The sequence below is a fragment of the Schistocerca gregaria genome, chromosome 9, assembly GCF_023897955.1.
Source record: "Schistocerca gregaria isolate iqSchGreg1 chromosome 9, iqSchGreg1.2, whole genome shotgun sequence".
In the NCBI taxonomy this organism is placed as follows: domain Eukaryota; kingdom Metazoa; phylum Arthropoda; class Insecta; order Orthoptera; family Acrididae; genus Schistocerca; species Schistocerca gregaria.
The window spans coordinates 93,279,567-93,305,066 of record NC_064928.1 but is presented as its reverse complement, the minus strand read 5'-3'; the positions used below and the strand labels follow the sequence as shown (position 1 = coordinate 93,305,066).

Below are 25,500 nucleotides of genomic sequence, written 5' to 3'. Positions count from 1 at the left end.
GGCACAAGTCACTGTAATATGCTGATATGAAATTCAGTGAGTAAGGTGTTTGACTCTGGAGCTGTTTATCCTAACTTGAGTTCAGACCATTGGTCTCATTTGGAAAAACAAAAAACATATCATTTCAGACTATAACACGTTTCTCATATTGCAACAGCAGATTTGATACTGACATTTTCTTTATCAGCAAATCATTTCACCAAAAAAAACACCAACAACTATCCAGCATCCACTATCGTTTGAGTGGAATGGAAACAAATTCTGGCTTTTGTATATTGAAATTTAGTGAAACGCCATCACTAAAGATCAACCCTGTAACCCTAGCAAAAGGATGCCCTAAATACAACAATTACATAGCTGGTATATACGGAACAAGCCACAACGAGTAACAAGTCTTTTGGTGAGGCATTGCATCTTCAAGTTTTATTTGTGACACATTACACATTCTGAGTGTTCTATCACCATAGAGCAACAAAACACATATTCAATAAAGAAATAAAATATGATTGCCTCAGGAGATAATACAGTTTATGAATCATGTATGTTACAGAACTGTGTGTCTTAGGTTACCAAGGTTGGGGAAATAAACAAATTACACACAAATTTCTCATCACTTCCACTGTATTTTCACGTCTTTCATTTCTCTGTTTTAAACAAATATATTTATATACACGATTATAGTATTTATATATGTATATACTGTATTTACATGATACATGATTATGTACCAACTATATAGCATACAAAAGAAGCAAAAAAATGTGTTTCACAACTCACGCTGTTGCAATCTGAACATCCGCACAGGTATACTATACAATCCACAGTCTGTTAAATGGCAAAACACACACACACACACACACACACACACACACACACACACACACACAAGTATTGTTAGCAGGAACCCATAGGGCCTGGCATCCTTACAACATGTAACACAATTGTGATACAGTAGCATACTGTAAAAACAAAAAGAAAACAAAATTATTACAAACAGCATTGGTTCCCAACTTATGCAACACCATCTTTCTTCAGCTAAGAAACTAAAACTGAAACTAAGCTTAATTTTACATTACATTAAACCATGTACATTAAAAATTATAAATAATCTATACACACATATTTCACAGACCACATGTTTCATATCAGTTTGACTAGATTAAATCATTGACACATTACTCATCACAACCATAATTACACAATTTGTCCCAAGAATTGCACTCTGTTCAGAAGAGGAGGAACAGGGTTCTTTACAGATGTGTCTTGATGGTCATCTCTGTTGTAATTCTGTCATTTCTGCTCCTAGCAGAATAATACACATACATGTTTCTCTGTTCACGTATATCGACTGTTTACCTCAAACAGGAAACAGCATATGAGAGAGCTTAAGTGCCTTGACAAGACTGTGAGAACCATCACTAACAACAAAAGTATACTACAAGCATATTCCATGTTACTACTACTCAGTCCTTCAAACTTAAATGTAATTAACCACCAATTCAAAATTTGATGTTGTATTTCCCATATAAAAGATTTCACATTTGGATGGTGAATGTAGTGTGAACACACGATGGGCGTTCTTCCATTATTCACCAGAAAAACTACAAGATGTGAACAATTACAAAAATGAATGAAATTGTCTTCAAATTAAAAGATACAACCATCAAAAACAAATAAAATAACAATTTCCTTTTTACATGAACCACATCATTTTATTACTCACACTAATATTGCACTCTTTCATGCAGATATTACTTCCATGTGGTCTATGAAACTGTCTTAGCTCATTTAGCATAATGTTAAGAGATAAACAGAGTATTTTTCCAAATCTGCCACTATATGAAACACATATCAATTTAGCTAACACTTCGAAGTCTTATAGTTTATTTAAAACTCTGTGATTGGATGCAGTTCTATCTTTTTAGTAATAAAATAGGTATTAAACATTTTTAAATTTATAAAAGTAATAATAAGTCACTTTTACATTCAATTTTGTGCTAATTTTTATTCATTGGTGTTACTGTTGTGTAACCTTAAAACTTTAGGAAGCAATTATAATTACAGAAAAATACACACAACTACTTTTAGAAAAGGCAGTCTTCCTGTAGTAAAATTTGAACTCTGAGGTGCCATATAAGTTGAGAACAAAGGCTTTACACTTGTATGCTCACATAACTAATACTAAATGAGTCCCACATTGATGAAAGTAGCACAGACAGCTTTATGGTGTAGAATACAGTGCAGTTTTGACTGTAGATGGGAATTACAGTAGAACAGCACAAGCAATTACTTTCAGTGCTTTAGCTATAAAATTCAAAATTAAACCTTCTTCCGAAGAACTCTATTTGATTAATTGAAAATTAGAGGTTTAATTATTATCCACACTAACGTGAGACAGTAGACCAAATTTTAAAAATCTAATGATATCACTGTTGGCTGCAAAAGAAGCTGTGTCTGCTAATCTTTCATAAAAATTCTCGAAACTGTCAGCCAACTCATAGCTGAGTATTACTGCACTTATTTCTAGAAAGAGATTTCAAGCACGCTGTAAACATAGCGTAACAGTTAACGGAGGGGGTGTCAGGCTGTTCCTATCAAACTATCTCATTGTCTCTTATTAATAGTACTAAATGGATATTAGTTAATGACTGTGATTGAAATAACATAGTTAAGAAGTGCAGATGTTTGTAGTGGTAGACAGAGATAGGACGTATCACACAACAGAGTGATGACAGTGCAATAAAAATGACAGCTTGTATCTTCTGTGTCCTGAGAAAGGGGCCAGTTCTGCAGAAGTGCTGTTTATTTTTGGGTTCTATCACATACTCTGTTCAGCATGCATTTCAATGTCATTTCATGTACAAGCAATATTAGAACAAGAGTGTGCAAGACCAAATTTGGTTAGCCATTAATGTTAAAAGGGTCATACAGAAAAGATTTTTGACAGGTTTTTCTTTTTCTTTTCTTACAGAGGGGGAAAGAACTAACGTCATATGTGTCTCACACCACATATTTCTTTCAGATGAGTTCTGAGTATTTATGGAAATATTCAGTACACAAATGTGCATCCCAGTAACAGTAGCATGATAAAACAATTAGACACATAATATATAATACTGTAATGGTATATTGCAAAGAAAAATCAAGTGAAATTGATTATGCTTTAAGCAGAAAGCATGAAATTTCTATGGGCAATAAATAAGTATATGTTTCCTGACTTCTTTTCTTAATCATTCATACAATTTACCAAAGACACAATTTCTGGTCAATATAAAAGGTGCATTACTGTTCAACCTTATAAACTTATATGAAATGATATAATATTTGCATGTACAAAACAATTTTCCAATGAAATGCCTGTGGGCAGAAATATAAATTTCCTATAACAAAACAACACTTATTTATATAATCTCTGAAAGAAAACATCTTGTAATAAAACAAATAATATTAATGCACTTCACATTAAATGAAGCAGTAAATCAATGAAGAATAAATTAGGTGTTAACAGGAATGCTTTGAAGTCTCAGACTTGTGTTGGGTATCTTCTAATTAATGAGAATAACTGAATCACATAGCACATCATTCTGGATATTAACAGCAATCTTTACACATGTCTTAAACACTTCAGCAGAAAAGAATGATTTGGTGTACAATGAAGAACATTACTTCCAGTACAGTGTGAAATCTCTTTTGCAGTCTAAATTTAGCACAAATTTTGTTCCATGGCTCGCAATTAATAAGCAATTACCATATGCAGGAAGGCAACATTTTAACTAGGAACAATACCAATTACTACACAGGAGGAGCACTTCTTCCTCGTTCCTTGAGCATTCTAAAAATACCTATCGCAATGCCCAAACTGCACCGATAAGAAACAGAACAGTAAACTCTGATTAGTACATTGGCTATTGATCATTCTAAAATGCCACACAAATATACAGGGGAAATGATCACATTCTGTTTGCAGCAAAATGAACTGACTCTGCTGCAGAAACAAAACGAAGGCAGCAGCAGAGCAGTGCACTTTGCACCTCCAGTAGTTCCCTCGATCTCTGGGTAACTCAAATCAGTGCAGCCTTCCTTCTACATCTTTACAGAAATGTCCCTGAGAATCACATTAACATTTTCTGCCAGCCAAACTGTTACTCACAAGTGAAAACACTACAAAAATTACAACAAACATTTAGGCTCCTGTGACAATACCATTTACAATAATTAAATTTAAACAACATTTTATTTCTTTGACAGCACAAAAAAGCATTCTACCTATACATCACAAACAACAGTTCAGACACACAAACAATGAATCTCAGTACAATAAAGAGAACAAGGCCTCACATTCCAGACCATCTGCAAACTGAAACTGATGTCATTTAAGGGACAAATGGGTCACCAGTTTCACAGTCATCCTTACATGCATCACATACTCACAAGCTTGATAATGTTTTGATATTATTATATTTTATTCTATGGCTGGCAACAGGCACATGAGGAGCATGAAAAAGTACTGTGTTCAAAAATTCTGCAGCTCCTAATCTGCAGTCATGGTTGATACATATGCAAAACATGCGAAATTCAGACTTACTATAGATTTACTGACTGAACTGAGAGTAAACACTTAAGCTATCTGTTGTTGTGAGATGTTTACCTTGAAATAACACAGAGTTTAAAAATATTTTGTCACAGTATGTTAACAGTGAATAGCTTTAGTGGCTTCTGAGATATAACAACATGAACAGATTTCATAATACATTAAAACTCAAGTGTTACAATTTTCTGGAATGTCACTATGGAAAATACTTTACCTGGAAGCCATATTTATGTGTATTTAACATCATCACAATAATATATACTTACATACAGAGAATACCATACCTTAAGAATACAATCTCGATGTCATATTATCGTGACACTTGTTCCGTACTTGTGAAATTCACAGGCGAAAGGGGGAAAACAGGTCTCATTCTTGCAGTTACATTACCATTCATTAAACCTGATTATTAAAGCTTATCAATATTACTTGCCAATTTAAAATCACTTATCAGTTGCAGCTGAATGTTCAGTATCAACAAATGCGTATTTTCCCACGTCAGTTATTTCAAAGACCAAAACCATTTCAAGTGTCTGGGTACTTAGCTTAGTTAAACATTAACAATAATTAGCCCAATCCAAAATGAAGTCTATGTAGTTCAACATACTGCACATCCAAAGTCAAAATACTGATTTCAGGCTCTACACAACAACTTTAGATGGAAACAGTAGAAATAAATGTCTGACAGAACCTTTCAAAGTGTCAATATAGTTGCACATAATGTAATAATTAAATTTAAATAATTAGTTAAGAAATGTATAAAGACAATGGAACTAGTATAGTGGGTGTATTGACTGGTTACAGGCATAAAAACAATAAGTAGAAAAGGATAGTTCATTTTATGAAATTTCATTCTTCAAAGCATGCAACATTTATGCACATATGGATTCTTTGTGACATTACACCAGTGTGGATGTATGTGAGTAGGTATGTGTCTGTCTGCTCTGAGGAAGAACCAAAGTTCATATGCTGAGTTATCTTTTTTTTACAGTTCATGCATACATATCTATCTTCTGCACATCTCCACTGTACTGTCAGTGGTTATCTTTATACATTCCATTGTTTTGTATTCCACCCAGTATTTTCCAGTACCATATCAAGAATTAGTCAAGAAACTAATCAGGCTGAAATTATTTGCAAACAAGAGAATACTTATACTTATTGGCACAAAGAATAACACGTCTTTTGTCACACATATCTTGTTACAGCTAATACTGAATGCTCATTCTCAACATTTACAGGAATGTCAAATGGCTTTGCATTACAAAATTTTTAACATACACAAATAACAATGACCTTAGAAAATTATTGCTATCAAACATTTTTAATCAGTCCTTTCAAATGCACTGCTCTATTAGAGAGAGTTGCAATGCAAGAAAGGAAGTGTGGAAAGAATGACCAGTTTGCTTTAGCAACAGAGAGAGATAGAAGCAAGGTGGTGTCTGACTTTATACAATATTTTTAATATGCTGTAACTTAACAGAGTGGGCCTCACAGTGAGTTTGTTTCACTTTATCCATCTCTGATAATGTAGTAACTAAATAACTACCAAAACTGCAAATATATTTTCATCAAACGGTAAATACAAATACCAGCAGGCACACAATGACCCTGTACAGTTGTGTGCAGTTATTCTGCCAACAATAAAAACAAATTTAGAATTTGAAATTCGTGAAGGCTATATAATCTACCAAACTAAAGTATTAATGTCTCTCTCCATGCACAAAGCATTAGTAATGAGGTACAGTGTTCATAGAATTTTATTTCTGACCATTGTTAAGCCCTATAACTTCAAATCTCTGCTCACAGACCAAGAAAGACAAATTTAAAATTATATATCGAAAAAGATTCTTGATCATTTTCCAATGTCAAGCATAAAACATTTAGTTTCACTAACAGCCTGGAAGTTTGGGAGGATTATTATTTTTTGCAGATCTGAGCTCTTCCAGTGATTCATAAAAACTAACCTTGGCAGTACCTGCAAATTCCTGTTCTGGTTCCTAAAATTTTAAATAACTTTTGGTGGCCCCTGACAATGTTAAATCACCAATTGTCACAGCATTACAATGGAACAGAAAGAACTCTGCATATTCTGTGCAACCTTTCTGATACTTGAGAAACATGATCTGCAATTCTTATCATATAACACACCAATATGAGTATCCATGTCCAAATTCTCTCTCTCTGTCAGCAAGCTTAGAAGTAACTACTGTTTATGTTCTGTGTATCTCATAGACAGTAAGTTGTCTACTAGAAAAAGAACTCCAGTCTCTAAAATGAGTTAAAATTCCATCTTCCCTCTCACCTTTCCCACCCTCCCCTCTCCATATACTTCATGTATATTTACATAAATCCTAAAGTCACATCCACATTAGTGATGTACCATATCTCTTCTCGAGTGAACTTAACTCTTATCCCTCAAGAAGCAATGCAAATACGTGAGATGAATCATTATAAAAATGCTCAAATGACTGTATATATGTAATTTGGCAATTTCAGTTTTATAAACAACCTCAAGAGCAGTACACATTCTTAATTTTGCAGATTTCATGATAAAATTTAGCAGGCAGAGATTCTTGACAGAGCTCTGATGAAATGCAAACAAGGATTACAGTGTTGAACCTAATGTCAACCAAAATATTACTTACATATGATACAGGCCTGTTGTGTGTGTTCAATTTACAAAATGAGACATACAACACACAACTTCTGGCTTGTGACATAAAAAGTCACAGATGTGTTTACAACTGACTATTTTGCCTGTGCAGGAGAAACTTTCTTATCATAATATAAAGTCCAGTGCACCTACTACACTGCCAAACATTGTGAGGGCACAATTTACAAAACAAGCATTACACATCTCCACTCTTCAAAAACAGCACTTAGCAGCAGGCAAAGCACACTTTTCTAAAAAAAAGAAGTATAACAGTTCTTCAAACCTACATTTACCACAGAAACGCACTCAACGAGTGGCCACTGAAAACGTAAAGGTAGTGTCTGAATCAAATACGACTTCCTCCCAGAACGTGAGGAAGGATAGGCAAGCTTAGGAACGCCACACGGGGAGTTATGTTCCACTCAGAGGACCGGTCGCCCGTATCAGGGCCTGGGGCCGCCGCTACGATAGGAATTCTCGTTCCAGTTCGGAGACGGAAGGTTTGCGGTGGTAGGGGGCATTCCTCCGTGAGACCGGCAATGGGACTGTCGAGTCCTGCACAGGGGCATCCATCAGTCCCACACCACTTCCCGATGAGCTGTTCCCGCCAACACCTCCACCGTGCTGCATGACAGGCGAGAAGCGGACACGTGGCCCGGCCGTTGATGAGCAGCTGCCCTCCTTGGCAGACACGTAGCTGCTGTCCTCACTTGTCAAGCTGTCAGGAGGTGTTGGGTTGGTTGGCGTCCCGGCCCCGCCTGACGATGAGGAACCCCCTCCTCCGCCCCCACTACTGCCCGGTGGTGGGACCTTCGGGGAGCAGCTACCGCCGCCTCCCAGGCGTGGCGTCGAAGGGGCCGTTGATGGTGAGTAGTTGTACCTGCAAAAGAAGTTGTGTTTTCTGTAGTTCGATATTCATCACTGCTGAACGGGGATGATAACTGTTAGTGGTGACGGCACAAATACCCATAACGAAACAATTTTGCAAGTATCCTGTTGATCGAATAAAGTAACTCTGTGACTGACAGTTTGTAGTTGCCAACAACACCTGTACAGGCTACCACAGAGTGAGTATGTGACCTTGTAGAAAGAACTGCTATTGACTGGCCCTACCACTTCACTTACTGAATCACCAATCACACAGTTACTTTACACAAACTATAATAATGAAGACAACATTTTGCCACCCAGGCTGTAATATTTATCAAAGCTACTTCTTGCACCTGTCATGTACACAACTAGTTTCAGCTCAAGTGGTTACCTACAAGCATATTTTAAGTAACAGGTGGAAATGTTTGTCTCACTAAAACACCAGAAGTTTAAGCCTGAAGACACATTTAAATTGTATTCACATATCCTAGTTACAGTTTTGGTTTCAAAAATAAAAATTATGAGTAATAGCTATTCTCACCTATCATACTACAAAGCAGGGCATAACAGGGGGAGAGAGAGAGAGAGAGAGAGAGAGAGAGAGAGAGAGAGAGAGAGAGTTATAAAATAATTATAACAGTGAAATGGCATATAATATTTGTTTTGTATGGAGCAAAACCTGGTAACACCAAAAAAGTACATATTAAGAATTCAGAGTGGGGAAATGAGATTTCTGAAATATTTAGAAGATGCAAAGCAAAATACAGAGATAAGAACAGAATTAGAATTAATGCATCTAAATGAAAAAAGAAAATGTAAATAGTGTGTCAGTACGATAAAGGATGCAAAACTACCAAAAATACTAAACAAATACAAACCAGCAGAACAAAGAAACACTGGGTTACCAAAAACAGGATGAAACAGACTGACAACTGACCTCTATAAGTGGCTGTAAGAGGCAAAACCTAAGACATGCAAAATAAACTCAACATTGCCAATGCAACACAGTTAATCAACAGTGAGGTGCAACAAATGTAAAGACTGCAGTGAACTCAGTCAATTTTCTATTGTTTATAATGTTTTGCATTTTAGTGAAACAAATGTAGTGAATTTGAAACTTGTTATTTATGACACACACACACACACACACACACACACACACTCTCTCTCTCTCTCTCTCTCTCTCTCTCTCTCTCTCTCTATCTCTCTCTCTCTCTCTCTTATGATGTGATCTGACTCACACAGACTAGTTGTGCTTATGACGTGACCATAAGAAAGGTGACTAATAAAATTCCATTACTTGATCGAGAAATACAGCCATGGTAGAGGCATGATACTGTTCATATTTGGCACACCTTTGAAATATAGAAAAGTCTTTATCGCACAATTCTTTATTTTCAAAATTCAATAATCAGACTGAAATGATAGAATAAATACTACACCATTACATTTTTTTTAAACATTAAAAAAATCTTCTTATTGTTATATCAGATTCCTTTTTACTCCCAAATGTTGACTCTAATCTAGGCTTACCTTCCATGATTCTGTTGTATACCATTTATTATATGTTCGACTCATGCAACATGACTACATTTGGTGATACTAATGTAATATTTCATTGTGTGATCTTTATAAACTTATTCTTTCACAACTTATATTCTATTTGTGATATACATCAGTTTTATGTTTCATTGTACTAAACCAGTTATGGTTACAAACATGTCTTCTGATTTAATTACTGATTAATGACTATCTCTCTCCCATCATTAACAATGTTACCTAACAATCTGCATTTCACGCTATGTAAAATTTTATCTTCTGTCAATACAAGTTACTCCCGTGTAAAAATAGCATATTCAATCTTTGTCACATTGTTGATGATGTTCTCACATTTAGTTCACAGCAATGTTTGTTCTTTGTAAAGTTATTCTTTGACTTCATTTCTACTGTCAGTGCTAGTGTTACCTGCCAGCCTTCATTTACTTCTTAGAAAGCTTAAATGCTACAGTTGCGCTGGTTCTTTCTGAACAGACAACAGCACTTTCAAATATGCCTGTGTGAGATAAGATCTGTATTACATTCAATCTGTGCGCTCACTTTCAGCAGCTCTCTACTGCAATTTGATTTAAATTCAAGAACAATATTAATTGAAAATTCCACGTATGGGTCACTACGGTGCATACTTATGTTAGTACATAAATATTTGTTACAGTTAATTTCTTTGTGCACTTTTTTCCACAGCTTCAGTCTGACGATTAAGTTTTGAATTGTGCAATCGAGACCTTTCTATATCTCAATGTTGTGCCAAATCTAAATGGCTGGCTGCCTCTACCACGGATGTACATCTTCATAAAATAATGGAATTTGTGCCTTTTCAGGCTAGGAATGAGGTGAAGTTTCTACGAAGAAGGAAATGAAGGGCTTCATGAAAGTGATTTTTAACAGCAAATGTTTACCTTATAGCGTTACACCTAACTACGCAAAAATTAAGTCTAAAAGCCATTCGAAAACTTTTCGTAAGATATTACTTAGGTCTGAAGTGGTTCTTGTCAAAAGTGAGGTTCGTGATGGATAAAAGGATAAAAGCCACATTACAGTTCAGAAAGCATTTGATCTTCAGTGTTATCTAGAGCAGTTGATTCCTCAGGCACACTTCTCTAAGGTTAATAAATTGATATCTGATACTACTGAGTATGAAAACATAATATTTTTTCATGGACAGGAATGTAAACTGTCCACACTGTGTCATTACTGCAAATACAATACTTGCTGCAGTACAAACGTTAAATTTGCAGATTGTTTAGTTAATCTTACCAATGTCAGATTTTCCCCATATGAATTAAATATCTTAAATTAAGGTCTCAAACATAGCCTCACTCCTCCTATGATAAAACAGCTTGTAAAAAAAAAAAAAGAACTGTGGAGATTAAAACAGTAAGTGAGTATGCAAAGCTTTCTAAATGTCAACAAGCCGAAGTTGTGGTAGCAACAAATAGGGCTATCAGCAGTTTCAGTACCTTAACCAAGAAATCTATAGACTGCAATCACATTTTAAAATAACTTAATACCATACCACCCCTCCCCCCCCTCCTCCCTATAAACCATGGACCTTGCCATGCTGCAGAAACAACCACCGCCCCAGGGCGGGGGCGGGGGCGGGGGGGAGGTGGGAAAAGGATTGGTATCTGTTGATATGCCAGGTAAACGTATGGTTCCTGAAGAGGGCAGCTGCCTTTTCAGTAGTTGTAGGGGCATCTCCCTGGATGATTGACTGGTCTGGTCTCTTAACATCACCCAGAATGACCAGTGTTGGTACTGCGAATGGCTGAAAGCAAGGGGAAACTACAGCTGTAATTTTCCCAAGTACATGCAGCTCTGCTGTATGGTTAAATCATGTGACATCCTTTTGGGTAAAATATTCCAGAGGTAAAATATTCCCCAAATCAGATCTCCGGGAGGGGACTACTAAGGACGTAGATGTAGATGTAGATGAAGATGTCGTCATCAAGAGAAATAAAACTGGTATTCTATGGATCGGAGTGTGGAATGTTAGATCCCTTAATCAGATGGGTAGATTAGAAAATTTAAAAAGAGAAATGGATAGATTGAATTTAGATATAGCAAGAATTAGTGACTTTCGGTGGAAGGAGGAACAAGACTTCTTGTCAGGTGAATAGGGGATTATAAATACAAAGTCAACAAGGCATAATGCAGGAGAGGGTTTAGTAATGAATAAGAAAATAGGGATGCAGGTAAGTTACTATGAACAGTATAGTGAATGCATTACTGTATCTAAGATAGACACGAAGCCCATGCTTACCATTGTTGCACAAGTTTACATACCACTAGCTCCACAGATGATGAAGAGATTGAAGAAATGTATGATGAGATAAAAGAAATTATTCAGATAGTTAAAGGAGATGAAAATTTAACTGTAATTGGTGGCTGTAATTCAATGGAAGGAAAAGGAAGAGAAGGAAATATAGTAGGTGAATATGGACTGAGAGACAGGAATTTTGCACAGAGCATACTTTAATCATCGCTAACACTTGCTTTAAGAATCATGAAAGAAGGTTGAATATGTGGAAGAGACATGGAGACACTAGAAGGTCTCAGATTGATTATATAATGGTTAAAAAAGATTTAGAAACCAAATTTTAAATTGTAAGACATTTCCAGGGGCACATGTGGACTCTCGCCACAATTTATTAGTTATGAACTGTAGATTAAAACTGAAGAAATTGCAAAAAGTTAGGAAATTGAGGAGATGGGACCAGACGAAAGAATCAGAGGTTGTTGAGAGTTTCAGAGATAGCATTAGGCAGCAGTTGACTAGAACAGGGGAAAGGAATACAGTATAAGACGAATGTATAGCTTTAAGAGGTGAAATCATAGAATCAAATAGCTAAGAAGACAAGGCCTAGCACAAATACTTGGATAACACAAGAGACGCAAAATTTAACTAACGAAAAAGAAAAATTTTAAAATGCAGCAAATGAAGCAAGTGAAAGGGAATACAAACACTTAAAAAATGAGATTGACAGGAAGTGCAAAATTGCTAAGCGGGTATGATTAAAGAACAAAAATAAGGATGAAAAAGCATATTTCACTAAGGGGAAGATAGATACCACCTACAGGAAATTAAAGAGGTATCCGGGGAAAACAGAAGCAGCTGTGTACATATCAAGAGCTCAGATGGTAAACCAGTCCTAAGCACACACGGGAAACCCAAAAGGTGGAACAAGAGAGATGGACTTGAAAGCAATATTATAGAAATAGAAGTAGATCAGAAGAATATGAGATGGGAGATATGATACTGCGAGAAGAGTTTGACATAACCCTGAAAGATAAAAGTCGAAACAAGGCCCCAGGAGTAGACAATATTCTGTCAGAACTACTGATAACCTAGAGAGAGCCAGCAATGACTGGTCTTCTGATGCAGCTCTCCATGCTACTCTATCCTGTGCAAGCTTCTTCATCTCCCAGTACCTACTGCAACCTACATCCTTCTGAATCTGCTTAGTGTATTCACCTCTTGGTCTCCCTCTACAATTTTTACACTCCACGCTGCCCTCCAATACTAAATTGGTGATCCCTCGATGTCTCAGAACATGTCCTACCAACCGATCCCTTCTGCTTGTCAAGTTGTGCCACAAACTTCTCTTTTCTGCAATCCTATTAATACCTCCTCATTAGTTCTACCCATCTAATCTTCAGCATTCTTCTGTAGCACCACATTTCAAAAGCTTCTATTCTCTTCTTGTCCATACTAGTTATCGTCCATGTTTCACTTCCATACATGGCTACACTCCATACAAATACTTTCAGAAATGACTTCCTGACACTTAAATCTATTCTCGATGTTAACAAATTTCTCTTCTTCAGAAACGCTTTCCTTGCCTTTGCCAGTCCTCTCTACTTCGACCATCATAAGTTATTTTGCTCCCCAAATAGCAAAACTCCTTTACTACTTTAAGTGTCTCATTTCCTAATCTAATTCCCTCAGCATCGCCCCATTTAATTCGACTACATTCCATTATCCTCGTTTTGCTTTTGTTGATGTTCATCTTATACCCTCCTTTCAAGACACTGTCCATTCCGTTCAACTGCTCATCCAAGTCCTTTGCTGTCTCTGACAGAATTACAATGTCATCGGCGAACCTCAAAGTTTTTATTTCTTATCCATGGATTTTAATACCTACTCCGAACTTTTCTTTTGTTTCATTTATTGCTTGCTAAGTATACAGATTGAATAACATCAGGGATAGGCTACAAGCCTGTCTCACTCCTTTCCCAAACACTGCTTCCCTTTCATACCCCTCGACTCTTATAACTGCCATCTGCTTTCTGTACAAATTGTAAATAGTCTGATAGATAGGTAACATTTCATTTTGTGATGGTTGTAAACTTATTCTTTCACAATTTATACTTTATTTATGATCTACATCAGTTCTATGTTTACACTGTACTACACCAGTTAATGGTTTCAAACACGTCTTCTGTTTTTATTATTGACTAACGACTGTCACTGCAATGTCTCTCATGATGCACATTTCATGCTATGCAAAATTTTAACTACTGTCAATATGAGTTACTCCTCCATAAAAGAAGCATATTGGATCTTTGTCAAGTTGTTAACAATATTCTCACATGTAATTCATTGCAGTGTGTAGTTCTATTGACAAATACGAGGATAAGTCAATTATTATCTGCAATTTAGTTATTTTTTTATTTTATTTTGGTAGTACTGTCGTTTTACATTGATGATACATGCTTTGTTTATTTGTTTGTTATATATTTGCAGTTTTCAAACTGCTATGTTAGTTTCATTATTGCTGCCGTGCTGTTAATTGTGACTGCTCTATTGTCTATTTGCACCAAAGAAAAGCAACATTCAGTGATCAGTTTTTTGTTGTTGTTGGAAGGCATATCAGGGGCCAAAATTCATCAAAGACTTTCTGTTCAGTATGGGAACAGTGTTTCGCCACAATAGAGTATCTACGAATGGATTGAAAAATTCTGCAATGGTCACACAAGTGTTACACACAATGAAGGAGCTGGACGACCGTTTACCACCACGAATGAAGAAACCATTGTGCATTCACAAGAAATGATTTTCTTAAACAGACGATTAACTACCGACAAAGTGGCACATCGTCTGCAAATTAGTCACAGTTCTACCTATGAAATCATCTACAACAGACTTGGGTTTCATAAAGTTTGTGCAGATGGGTCCCAAAACGACTCACACAGTTGTATACGCACTTGGATGTCTGCAAAAAACATTTGGATCGCTATGGTAACAAAGGGGACAACTTCTTAGACAGGATCATTACTGGTGACGAGACATGGGGCCATCATTATGAGCTGGAGAGTAAACAGCAGTGCATTGAATGGAAACATCCAAATTCACCATGCAACAAAACGTTCCAGACCCAACTATCTGCACGAAAACTGACGCTTACGTTTTTTTGGGACGCACAACATCCAGTGCTGGAACATTATGGGGAAAGGGGCACAGCAGTAAACAGTGTACATTACAGTGAGATGGTTACTGCCAGGCTAAAGCCTGAAATTCAAAACAAACACCGAGGATTGCTGTCAAAAGGTGTTATGTTGTTGCACGACAATGCCTGTCCACATACTGCTGCCTACACTGCTGAAACTCTCCAGAAACTCAAATTTGAATTACTGGATCATTCTTCATATAGGGTAGTGTGGAGAGCTGCATCAAACCAGTCTCTGGACTGAAGACCACAACAACAACAACCTCCATATAGTTCCGATCTTGCCCCTTCTGACTATCACTTGTTTGGCCCACTCAAACAGGCATTAAGGGCCCACCGATTTGTCTCGGACAAAGCAATGAAAGAAGTGGTGCATTCCTGGTACACAGCTCAACCGAGAACCTTCTTTTATGAGGGCATCAGGAAGTTTGTACAATGATGGACCAAGTGCATTGAAACGCAAGGAGACTAGATCAAAAAATAATGTTCTTGTAAGTTTCCTATTTGATTACAATAAAATTTTATAACTACTTTGTGAATGATAATTGACTTACCCTCGTACATCTAAATGAGATGAGATAGGCATTATATTCAATTTAAATGTAAGTACAATATTAACTGAAAATTCTGTATATGGGTCACTAAGAGGCATACTTACGTTATTATGTACATATCTGTTATAGTTATTTTCTTTGTACACTTTATTCCAAAACTTCAGACTGATGACAAAATTTTGAAATGTGCAACGCTTAATAAGAACTGTACGATCAAGACCTTTCTACACTTCAAAGTCGTCAGACTAGCAAAATGTCGCATCTTCATAAAACAAATTTATGGCTGTGGTGTCTGCTACGAAGATGTTCAAATAATGTTTAGAATGAGTTAGATACCTGGTAAAACAGAAATCAGGAATATTTGCAACCAAACAACCAATCCCCCCCCCCACACACACACATACATTTAAAACCATGTTTCAACCTCTAACAAAGCCACACTATACAGGGTGGTCCATTGATAGTGACCGGGCCACATACCTCATGAAATAAGCATCAAACAACAAACTACAAAGAACGAAACTCGTCTAGATTGAAGGGGGAAACCAAATGGCGCTATGGATGGCTAGATGGTGCTGCCATAGGTCAAACGGATATAAACTGCATTTTTTTTTTTAAACAGTGACCCCCATTTTTATTACATATTCATGTTGTACGTAAAGAAATATGAATGATTTAGTTGGACCACTTTTTTCGCTTTGTGATAGATGGCGCTGTAATAGTCACAAACGTATAAGTAAGTGGTGTCACGTAACATTCCACCAGTGCGGACAGTATTTGCTTTGTGATGCGTTACCCATATTAGAATGGACCATTTACCAATTGCGGAAAAGGTCAATATTGTGTTGATGTATGGCTACAGTGATCAAAATGCCCAACGGGCGTGTGCTATGTATGCTGCTCAGTATCCTGGACGACATCATCCAAGTGTCCGGACCGTACACCGGATACTTACATTACTTAAGAAAAAAGGAAGTGTTTAGCCACATGTGAAACATCAACCATGACCTGTAACAAACGATGATGCCCAAATAGGTGTTTTAGCTGCTGTCATGGTTATTCCGCACATCAATAGCAGACAAATTGCGCGACAATCGGGAATCGCAAAAACGTTGGTGTTGAGAATGCTACATCAACATCAGTTGCACCAGTACCATATTTCTATGCACCAGGAATTGCATGGCAATGACTTGGAACGTCGTGTGCAGTTCTGCCACTGGGCACAAGAGAAATTACGAGACGATGACAGATTTTTTGCACGCGTTCTATGTAGTGACAAAGCGTCATTCACTAACAGCGGTAACGTAAACCAGCATAATATGCACTATTGGGCAACGGAAAATCCACGATGGCTACGACAAGTGGAACATCGGCAATCTCGGAGGGTTAATGTATGGTGTGGCATTATGGGAGGAAGGATAATTGGCCCCCATTTCATCGATGGGAATCTAGTGGTGCAATGTATGCTAATTTCCCACATAATGTTATACCGATGTTACTACAAGATGTTTCACAGCATGACAGAGTGGCGATGTACTATCAACATGATGGATGCCTGGCACATAGCTCACTTAAGGTTGAAGCGGTATTGAATAGCATATTTCATGAAAGGTGGATTTGTCGTCGAAGCACCATACCACGGCCTGCACGTTCACCGGATTTCTTTCAGTGAGGAAAGTTGAAGGATATTTGCTATCGTGATCCACTGACACTGCCTGACAACATGTGTCAGCGCAATGTCAATGCATGTGCTAACATTACGGTAGGTGAACTACTCGCTGTTGAGAGGAATGTCGTTACATGTATTGCCAAATGCATTGAGGTTGACGGACATCATTTTGAGCATTTATTGCATTAATGTGGTATTTACGGGTATCACACTGTAACAGCATGCGTTCTCATCAATGATAAGTTCACAAAGGTACATGTATCACATTGGAACAACTGAAATAAAATGTTCAAACGTACCTACATCCTGTATTTTAATTTAAAAAATCTACCTGTTACCAACTGTTTGTCTAAAATTGTGAGCCATATATTTGTGACTATAACAGCGCCATCTAACACAAAGCAAAAAAAAGTGGTCCAACTGTTGTTGTTGTTGTGATCTTCAGTCCTGAGACTGGTTTGATGCAGCTCTCCATGCTACTCTATCCTGTGCAAGCTCCTTCATCTCCCAGTACCTACTGCAACCTACATCCTTCTGAATCTGCTTAGTGTATTCATCTCTTGGTCTCCTTCTACGATTTTTACCCTCCACGCTGCCCTCCAATGCTAAATTTGAGACCCCTTGATGCCTCAGAACACATCCTACCAACCGATCCCTTCTGCTAGTCAAGTTGTGCCACAAGTTCCTCTTCTCCCCAATTCTATTCAATACCTCCTCATTAGTTACGTGATCTACCCACCTAATCTTCAACATTCTTCTGTAGCACCACATTTCGAAAGCTTCTATTCTCTCCTTGTCCAAACTATTTACTGTCCATGTTTCACTTCCATACATGGCTACACTCCATACAAATACTTTCATAAACTACTTCCTGATACTTAAATCTACACTCGATGTTAACAAATTTCTCTTCTTCAGAAATGCTTTCCTTGCCATTGCCAGTCTACATTTTATATCCTCTCTACTTCAACCATCATCAGTTATTTTGCCCCCCAAATAGCAAAACTCCTTTTCTACTTTAAGTGTCGCATTTCCTAATCTAATTCCCTCAGCAACACCCGACTTAATTCGACTACATTCCATTATCCTTATTTTGCTTTTGTGGTCCAACTAAAACTTTCATATTTCTTTACATACTACACAAATATGTAATAAGAAATGGAGGTTCCTATTTAAAAAAAAACGCAGCTGATATCCATTTGAGCCATGGCAGCGCCATCTAGTGGGCCAACCATAGTGCCATCTGGTTTCCCCCTTCAAGCTAGACAAGTTTCGTTCTTTGCAATTTTTTCGTTTGACGCTTATTATGTGAGATATTTGCCCAGTCACAATCAATGGACACCCTGTATAGTAAATCTGGTAAAACGTTTAGGTTCAGCTACTTTTTCCATAGAAAGTCAGTAAGTTAATACAGTATGCAAATTTTAAATCGCTGATGTCTTAGGGGTAATACTCCGGGGTTACATTTAAACATAAAGTAATCTTTGCACAAAAGAAAGTCATTAAAAATATTTTATTACTTCTAGTCAGTGTTTTTGAACCGTGGAGCAACAAAGTAATTTGTGACATATATCAATAAACTGAAACTATTAATTTCCCAAGACCATTTTTTTAAAGTACGTGCTAGTTCTAAAGCGGATTCAGTGAATCAGGTATATGACATAAATGTCCAAACCACAGAGAGTTCTACATCACACATGTGAAACAACTCAACCCTATCAACAATGCAAGGTCAACCCAGACTTGAGGTATCCAGGAGTATTTTCTGAGTATTCTAGCAGAAGGGATCCATGGACTTGGTTACAACAGTGATAAAGAATACAGTATGCAGTTGCCAAAAATTTACACAGAGCGATCTGATTTCTCCTAGGCACCTATGTACTGACACAACAGAACAATGATATAGTTGCCTTTGTTGCAGGAACAGCTCAGCATCCCATAGTTTTGCCAATCTCTCATTGCAATCAGGGAATCAATAAGTGAGGTGCATACCAACCAACTCTTCATCAGTAAACACTACCAGTAGTGTTGTGTACCAGTGTAAACATACAACAGTTGTTGTTGTTGTTGTGGTGGTGGTGGTGGTCTTCAGTCCAGAGACAGGTTTGATGCATCCCTCCATGCTACTCTATCCTGTGCAAGCTTCTTCATCTCCCAGTACTTACTGCAACCTACATCCTTCTAAATCTGCTTAGTGTATTCATCTCTTGGTCTCCCTCTACGATTTCTACCCTCCACGCTTCCCTCCAATACTAAATTGGTGATCCCTTGATGCCTCAGAACATGTCCTACCGAGCGATCCCTTCTTCTAGTCTTGTTGTGCCACAAATTTCTCTTCTCCCCAGTTCTATTCAATACCTCCTCATTAGTTATGTGAGCTTCAGCACTCTTCTGTAGCACCACATTTCGAAAGTTTCTATTCTCTTATTGTTGAAAACTATTTATCGTCCATATTTCACTTCGATACATGGCTACGCTCCATACAAATACTTTCAGAAACTACTTCCTGACACTCAAATCTATACTCGATGTTAACAAATTTCTCTTCTTCAGAAACCCTTTCCTTGCCATTGCCATTTATATCCTCTCTACTTTGATCATCATCAGTTATTTTGCTCCCCAAATAGCAAAACTCTTTTACTACCTTAAGTGTCTTATTTCCTAATCTAATTCCCTCAGCATCACCCGACTTAATTCGACTACATTCCATTATCCTCATTTTGCTTTTGTTGATGTTCATCTTATACCCTCCTTTCAAGACACTGTCCATTCCGTTCAACTGCTCATCCAAGTCCTTTGCCACCTCTGACAGAATTACAATGTCATTGGCGAACTTCAAAGTTTTTATTTCTTCTCCATGGATTTTAATACCTACTCCGAACTTTTCTTTTGTTTCCTTTACTGCTTGCTCAATATACTGATTGAATAACATCGGGGATAGGCTACAAGCCTGTCTCACTCCCTTCCCAAACACTGCTTCCCTTTCATACCCCTCGACTCTTATAACTGCCATCTGCTTTCTGTACAAATTGTAAATAGTCTGATAGATAGGTAACATTTCATTTTGTGATGGTTGTAAATAGCATTGGGGAGAGGCTACAACCATGTCTCACTCCCTTCCCAACCACTACCTCCCTTTCATGTACCTCAACTCCTATAACTGCCATCTGGTTTCTGTACAAATTGTAAATAGCCTTTCGTTCCCTGTATTTAACCCCTGCCATGTTCAGAATTTGAGAGACAGTGTTCCAGTCAACAATGTCAAAAGCTTTCTCTGAGTCTACAAATGCTAGAAATGTAGGTTTGCCTTTCCTTAATCTACTTTCTAAGATAAGTCGTAGGATCAGTATTGCCTCACGTGTTCCAACATTTCTGCAGAATCCAAATTGATCTTCCCCGAGGTCGGATTCTACCAGTTTTTCCATGCGTCTGTAAAGAATTCGTGTTAGTATTTTGCAGCCATGGCTTATTAAATTGATAGTTCAGTAATTTTCACATCTGTCGACACCTGCTTTCTTTGGGATTGGAATTATTAGGTTGGTTGGTTGGTTTGTTGGGGAAGGAGACCACACAGCGTGGTCATCGGTCTCATCGGATTAGGGAAGGATGGGGAAGGAAGTCGTCCGTGCCCTTTCAGAGGAACCGTCCTGGCATTTGCCTGGAGAGATTTAGGGAAATCACGGAAAACCTAAATCAGGATGGCCGGACGCGGGATTGAACCATCGTCCTCCCAAATGCGAGTCCAGTGTCTAACCACTGCGCCACCTCACTCGGTTTGGAATTATTATATTCTTCTTGAAGTCTGAAGGTGTTTCGCCTGTCTCATACATCTCACTCACCAGATGGTAGAGTTTTGTCAGGGCTGGCTCTCCCAAGACTATCAGTAGTTCTAATGGAATGTTGTCTACTCCCGGGGCCTTGTTTTGGCTTAGGTCTTTCAGTGCTCTGTCAAACTCTTTACACAGTATCATATCTCCCATTTCATCTTCATCTACATCCTCTTCCATTTCCATAATATTGTCCTCAAATACATCGCCTTTGTACAGATCCTCTATATACTCCTTCCACCTTTCTGCTTTGTCTTCTTTGCTTAGAACTGGGTTTACATCTGCGCTCTTGATATTCATACAAATGGTTATCTTTTCTCCAAAAGTCTGTTTACTTTTCCTGTAGGCAGTATGTATCTCACCCCTAGTGAGATATGCCTCTACATACTGACATTTGCCCTCTAGCCATCCCTGCTTAGTCATTTTGCACTTCCTGTCAATCTCATTTTTGAGAAGTTTGTATTCCTTTTTGCCTGCTTCATTTACTGCATTTTAATTTTTTTCCTTTCATCAATTAAATTCAATGTATCTTCTGTTACATACAACTAACACTGTCAAAAGAATCTGTTTCCAAGCAGAACACGTGGCACGTATTGTCAACATTCGCTCTGTCATCCAGAAACTTTAAATGCAATAGATATAGTCATAAATGGTTGTAGGAAATCAAAATATTCTCAATGAGCCACTTGAGTCTGAAAGCCCTTGTATGAAAATACTCAGAAAATATCCCTCAACCACCTCCAAAATTTTTGTCAGAGGTCGGGTTTATCCCATTTTACGTGATAATGTAAACATACTGCCACAACAGTTCAACCACCTCAGCAGGCAGTTCAAATGACATGATTAATGTTACACAAACACAAGGAGATAACGGATGCCAGTACCTGCGCAAACTGGACCTCAGTCGAACTTCGAGCGTGCCGGGTCTCTCGGCAGAGGCGTTCGAGTCGTAGGAGTTCTGGCGAGAGAAGTAGGGCGGCGGAGCGTGCTCGTAGTCCGGACCCGTCGCCGGTGGTGGCAGGGCCTGCCTGCGGTGGTAGTACTGGAGTTGCAGGGGCGGGTAGTGGGGGGCAGGCGCTCCGTACTCGCCCTCGTCCTCCAGCCTGAAGCTGGGGTTCACTCCGCCGGCACTGTTCGTGGTGGACGACGCATTCGAGACGTTCGACGGTGTCCGTCGGTGCCTGGGACCGCTGCGGCCGAGGACCTGTGACAGGTGTGAAATTTGCTTCGTCTGAATCTCACTACGAGATGATAATCTCTTAAATTAAATTCTAAGAAACTTCTTCATTCTAAAGAATTGGCTGCTACTGTCCTTGCTTTAAAAGGCTTGCCAACAGAAAAGATAAAAAAAGAACTTTACATACTTTTAACTTCATAGATACCATCCTTGCTGCTGCTTTCTACATGAAAAGGCTCTGAATAACTAATTGAAAGTTACCTGTTTCCAAGTTAACTAGTCCATCCTTCACTATTCCTGTTATGTTAATTAGTGTAAAATTTAAATTACAGTTACTAGTTCACGCTTCAGTCCCTTGATGTTTTGCATGTGCCTATTAAATAAATCCTCCCTTACCGTACCATCACGAATTATAAATATGTTATTCATGTTGAACCACTTTTTTTCCCTTTATTGCAGGACACTGTACCTTTGTGGCTGTATGTTCCAAAGAAGAATTAAAGTTCATAAGCCATTTTCATCCAATCTGCCTTCAAAGACTTTACTGTACTATGAGCAGTTATAGTGTGGAAGTTTACCTTATCGCCGCAACCACCACTGTGCATGTGCATGTGGAAGTTGGTTGTTTTGTGGGAGGAGACCAGACAGCGAGGTCATCGTTCTCATCGGTTTAGGGAAGTATGGGGAAGGAAGTCGGCCGTGCCTTTTCAAAGGAACCATCCTGGCATGTGAAAGTGGTACCAATGAATTTATTTCTGAAGGGCACAGGTTCATTGCTACTGGAGGTGGCACCGCCTTTTCCAAATGGGGGATGGAGGAAGAGAAGAAAGATGAAAACTTGTAAGGAGCTGATGAGATCAAATCCTTTCAGGAATGAGTTCCTGAGTATGAGAGTAAATTTGATGATACTTGTTTCAGTGTTATAGTAAATGAGGATAAGAAGAAGTGTTGTGTAATTGTTCTTAAAAGCACAGCCAAATTCCAGGAGACATTGATTTAGCCAAAGGGAACAGATGTGTGTGTTATATTGTCATAAGAATCTATTATCGTGAAATTAGAACCAGCTAAACTGCATATGGCATCACTAAAATTCAATACACAATAAGAACAGTATAGTCAATTAGTAAGTGACTGTAAAATGAGAGAGGTAATTTGAAATACTGACCAGTATGCTGCATGTGGTAGTGCTGTAAGTAGTTTTTGTGTAAGCATCCTCGTAAGGATGCGTGTTCTAAGGAAACATACGGGACACTACTGTTGCAAAGACAAAGTTCCAGATAGAGTACCAAGCCATTGGGTAGACAAAGGAAAATTCCAAATGTGAGAAATAATTTGTGGAACCATTTTGTGTGGGACGATTTGCCAAGGAAGAAGAGATTTTGTAATTTTATTTTACTGGTTTTGACATCATGATTTAATCATGATTTAACGGGGTCATGTCTGTGTGTGAAAATAAAAGAAGTGGACTGGTTGATGTGCAGAACTAAGAATAGTTAAAGAGAATCGGTGTAAGGTATTACTTGCTAAGCAAAGAAGAATAAAAGCAATTGTGAATTGTGGAGTGTTTTGAACAGTCTGCGAAAAATGATTACGTTAGTTTATAAATAATAATTTGGATGAAATATATCCTTGTAAGAAAGTGAGGTCCCTGGATTGAGTTTAAGAAAATAATGTTTTAGAACAAAGACCATAATTGAGGAACCATGTGGTTTGAACAAGACACTGAGAGAGGAATCAGGAACATTGTATAAATTGTATTCTGTGCATGTGTGTCAAGACTGTTTCACAAGCACCTCAGACAAATCGCAGGCGGATTTCTTAAAGGCTGAGGAAATGTTGCACAGTACTTACACCTACATATCAATTTAATTTCACTTTTTATTTAGTTTTTGGTTTAAAGGCAATTAAAAACGATATCTTTTTCTTTTTTAGTGTCCCAGGACAATTAAAAGCTGATTTTTCCCAGCCAGTGTGATAGGGCCTTACCACGGTGGATGGGCTTACCTAACTGACAGTGCCACAGCCATTGACTGCTGAACTTGTGCCGTCATATAAGTACAGATGTTATAATTTAAGTTCAGACCACAGTCATTAAACTGCAATTCATCTGTCATTTTTAGCAAACCAATTTACGTCAAGACATTTACAGCATCTTCTATTGGTAATTTTTTATTTTATTTTTATGTGATTCAAATTGGCGTAATTCTGAGCATTGGTTCTCTTCCTACAGCACTTTGAACTGGAACTTGAATTACCGATACCCTGTATGCACAGAGGAGTCTTAACTAAGCTTTAAATTTTATATTTGTTTATTTATACAGCTGAAGACAATATTAGCAATATCAGGAAAAGGAGAGACTGCTACTCACTGTGAAGAAGACCCACTGAGGTGCAGGCAGGCACAATGAAAAAACTGTTACACGTTATAGCTTTCAGACAAAGCAAAGCAAATGCACACACATTCACACAAGCAACCACACATCATACACACAACCGCTACCACAGCAAGCTCCAACTGGACTGTGCCTGTCACGTGAATAGCAGCCTGGAGTGGGAAGGGGAGGGTGAGGGGTAGCAGGGTACGTGTCGGGAGAGAGAAGAGTGCCGTCTGTCGACGCGAGCAGGGACTAGGTGGGGGCCTCACGAGTCTGCCTGGCGCAGCATCGATGGCGGGGGGATAAAACGGAGACTGGAAAAGGAGTGGAGCAGGAAAGGGGCAAGGATGGGCAGATGCATTGGCGGAGGATGGCACACAAAGGGTGTAGGGAACATGGAAAGGGAGGAGGTGATATGACAGGTACCGTACTGTCCCCTCTCCCTCCGCCCTACAGTTTGCACCCACCCCCTCTTCCATATCACCTCCTCCCTCAACAGAGAGCACTCTTCTCTCCCCCCACCCATACCGTGCTACCCCTTCTCTTCCCCCACGCCACTCCAGCTTTTTGTTCATGTAGGAGTCACAGTCCGGTCAGAGCTGCCAGTGGAAGTGGTCATGTGTATATAAGGTGTACTTGTGTGTGTGTGTGTGTGTGTGTTCCCCACCCCCTCCCCCTCCCCCCCTTCCCACCCTAAAGAAGGCTTTGGCCGAAAGCTATAACGTTTAACAGTCTTTCCGTTGCACTTGTCTGCAACTCGATGATTGATCTTTA

General features: G+C 38.3%; 1 protein-coding gene across 1 annotated transcript in view; it reads right to left on the bottom strand.

The window, feature by feature from the left end:
* Positions 1 to 603: 603 nt before the first annotated feature.
* The window catches only part of LOC126292316 (mitogen-activated protein kinase kinase kinase 11-like), a 576,187-nt gene continuing 551,290 nt past the window's right edge, over positions 604 to 25,500 (bottom strand). The window contains exons 11-12 of the mRNA XM_049986253.1: positions 22,059 to 22,378; positions 604 to 8,127 (exon numbers count right to left, since the gene is read on the bottom strand). Coding sequence (XP_049842210.1) covers positions 7,710 to 8,127; positions 22,059 to 22,378 — 738 coding nt within the window. The 3' untranslated portion in view covers positions 604 to 7,709. The remainder of the gene's footprint in view (positions 8,128 to 22,058; positions 22,379 to 25,500) is intronic.